This window comes from Etheostoma spectabile, chromosome 23 (assembly GCF_008692095.1).
Source record: "Etheostoma spectabile isolate EspeVRDwgs_2016 chromosome 23, UIUC_Espe_1.0, whole genome shotgun sequence".
Classification (NCBI taxonomy): domain Eukaryota; kingdom Metazoa; phylum Chordata; class Actinopteri; order Perciformes; family Percidae; genus Etheostoma; species Etheostoma spectabile.
In genome coordinates this window covers 2855606-2858889 of record NC_045755.1, presented here as the reverse complement: position 1 = coordinate 2858889, position 3284 = coordinate 2855606, and the positions used below count along the sequence as shown (strand labels likewise).

Below are 3284 nucleotides of genomic sequence, written 5' to 3'. Positions count from 1 at the left end.
AAAAAAAAAAAAAGCGTGCCACTAACCCCTCAAGGGAGTGTTTTTTGTCCATGCGTGCCCAATGAAGCAGCTGACATTGAATTTGTTTCTCTTTTAGATCCGGTCCCTGGTGCTTGCAACATAGAGTTCAACCTGGACATCGACCCAAACGTCTACATCCACTACAACCTGTATGAGACCACGATCCGTTTCGCACCAGCAAACCTAGGATACGAGAGGTAACACGCTCCACTGATTGGCATTGCCTTCTCAACTTCCTGATCAGCCTGTTTAACTGTAGGCAGAAGCAACTCGCTGCCCATATATATATATACTGTATATGACATAAATAATGTTATAAATGCTCTAAAACAATCTTGTGCTCTATCTCCGTCACATACACATTCCTCCCCCTGCTCCGCTGTGTCTGATTCATAGTACTTGCTTCATTTTCTCAAGAATGTCTGTGATGTGTCATAAAGCCGTCTTGGTGCAGATAAACAGAGGTCTCCTTCACTTGTTGAGTCGTTTCCTGTTGTGTCATTACCTGCCAGGCTGTAGAAGCACAGGCTCCACTGTTTTTAAAACTCGAGTCAGGTTTTGTTTCTCGGAGTGTGTTCACGCTTTTGAGGAAGAGAATCTTTCTGCTTTCAGTTCTTTATCACTGTGGCTGTTGTGGTTTGGGGAGGAATATCTCGAAGGGTTGTACCAAACTGCGTGCCTAAAAATGTGGTAAATTTACTTTTCAGCCCATTACCAACATTGGTTTGGACAAATACTTAGTGGCTTTGTTGAGTGTCTTATGTTGCCATTCAATTCACTTCACAGTTCAAACTGAATGTAATTTGTTATTATGTTATCATTATCTATGATAACTATCTACATTTTTTAATATCTGCAGCAATTAGTCTTTGAGTATACTTAAGTTGGTTAAACATCAGTTGGTAACACATTCCTAACCTGCTTAGGATTAGTTTGTAGTATAGTATGGGGACACAACCAAGTCTACGATACAGATAAAAGCAGTGTAAAGGCACTGACAGTGATTCAACAGTCAGAATTGAGTCTGCCACCATGTTGTGCTGTGACACAGAAGTAAACAAGGGTCCTGCCTCAGTTCAGCTTCTACCCAAACAACAGGGTGTGTGTGTGTGTGTGGGTGTGTGTGTGGGGTGTGTGTGTGTGTTGTGTGTGTGTGTGTGTGTGTGTGGTGTGTGTGTGGTGTGTGTGTGTGTGTGTTGGTGTGTGTGTGTGTGTGTGTGTGTGTGTGTGTGTGGTGTGTGTTGTGTGTGTGTGTGTGTGTGTGTGTGTGTGTGTGGTGTGTGGTGTGTGTGTGTGTGTGTGGTGTGTGTGTGGTGTGTGTGGTGTGTGTGTGTGTGTGTGGTGTGTGTGTGTGTGAAATCAGTGTACCCATACAACCTCTGCAGTCAGAGCGAAATCTGGGGCTGTCAGCATTCACACACTCAGATTCACTGTTGCAGTCCACACAGTGTGCGGTAAACCACAGGATTACAAAGAATGATACACACAGGTACAAAATGATATACGAGTGTTCTCACACTCACCCACTCAATCTCTCGCTCTCTCTCTCTGCTTCTATTCAGTGTGTCTGTAAGGGCTGCTCGATTATGAAAAAAATCTAAATCATAATCACAATTATTTTGATCAATGAAGGAATCACGTTTATTTAACACAATTACTCATTGACTTTTTGGAAAGATGGGAATTGTTAAACTTAAAAAAACAAAAAAAACTGATAGAGTTAAACAAACCAAACCGTGAAAACACCTTGGACTGGGAAATTTCCCTTAACCCTTGTGATTTCTTCCGTCAAAATTGAAAGTCAACACTTTTATTGATGCTGTTTATTCATGTTTTTAACTTTTTATTTTTTTTTTATTTTTAGTTTTAGTTTTTGTCCCATTTTTCAACTCGTTTGATGCTTTTTTTTATGCTTTCAACACTACAAAACGCTAACTTATTAACTTTATTTTTACATTTATATTTGGAGTTTATGGTTAATAAACCTAATTTATAGGAAATTATACATAATGTTTGAGTTAGAAAAGCAGAAATTAGGAATAATTAGACTAAAATTAAAGGATTTTTTGTTGATGGATAATCACAGACTGGAATATGTCAACTTTTACTCAATACTATTTCAAAAACATTTTTTTTGAATGCTATAGAATTGAATATGACACCCCAAAATTAATGAAAGTAGAGATCTGTACTTGACAAAGAGCGTTGTGTGGAATCAAGCATGTTATTTTGGGTAATTAAAAAGAACATTGATATAAGAAAACGGGTCAAGTTGACCCAATAACAACATGAGGGTTAATACTTTACCTGTTGAACTTTTTCATTCTTTTATTGAACACATTGGAGCCTTTCACTCATTGTCAATTACAGTGGAAGAGAGCCTCAGACAAAAAGCTGTTAGTATAACTGAAACCAACTTCACAGATAGGCTGGTGTTTTACGACTGTCCTTGCTCTCCATCAGGGGAGAAACTCCGTTGGCCTGCGACGAATCGACAGAAACTACCACGCGCTGGCGGCTACAGTATGACATCTACCAGTACTTCCTGCCAGAGAACGACCTATCAGAGCGCAGCCTGTTCAATGGCATTCAGGCCGTGGCTAACATCCAGGGCATGATGGAGAACGGCAAACGGGTAGGGCAGCGAGAACATGATTATTTACCTGCCGATAAGTGCTTGAGTTTCATATTTTAGCTGCTATATATGAAGCTTTAAAAGGTCCCATATTGTTAAAAAGTGAGATTTTCATGTCTTTTTATTATAAGGCAAGCCAAGGTGCTACATAAATAATATAAATACAGTATCAAAACGCTCAATGCACGCAACCCGTAATGAGAAATGTGCCTTTAAACGAGCCGTCAGGTCTTCTGTACTGTTGTGATGTCACAACTATACTATATATACTGTATGTATGAAAGACTGCAACATTGCTGTTACATTCATTCCCCGGCTGCCATGACAGTGCAGAGACCCTGAGTTGACCAATCAGAGCAGACTGGGCTTAAAGAGATAGGCACTAAAATGGAGCGTTTCAGACAAAGGGTGACCTCGGGTATATACAGACAGTATGAGAAAAATAATGTGTTTTTTGAACATTAAAGCATGTAAACATGTTCTAGTAGAAACCCAAAATGCAAGTATGAACTTGAAAATGAGCATGATATGGGACCTTTAATAAGAACATGATTAACGATGGCTATTGGCAAATATCAGAAGTAAAACAGCTGAGGCGCTGCTTGTCTTTACCCCCCCCCCCCCCCCC

General features: G+C 39.8%; 1 protein-coding gene across 2 annotated transcripts in view; it reads left to right on the top strand.

Annotated features, from left to right (window-relative positions):
* The window catches only part of tm7sf3 (transmembrane 7 superfamily member 3), a 33587-nt gene that overhangs the window by 7288 nt on the left and 23015 nt on the right, over positions 1–3284 (top strand). For both annotated transcript variants that reach the window (XR_004327833.1, XM_032505752.1), the window contains exons 4-5: positions 98–218; positions 2485–2656. Coding sequence is in view for 1 of the 2 variants with exons in the window: in XM_032505752.1 (XP_032361643.1) it covers positions 98–218; positions 2485–2656 (293 nt within the window). In the remaining variant the exon portion in view is untranslated. The remainder of the gene's footprint in view (positions 1–97; positions 219–2484; positions 2657–3284) is intronic.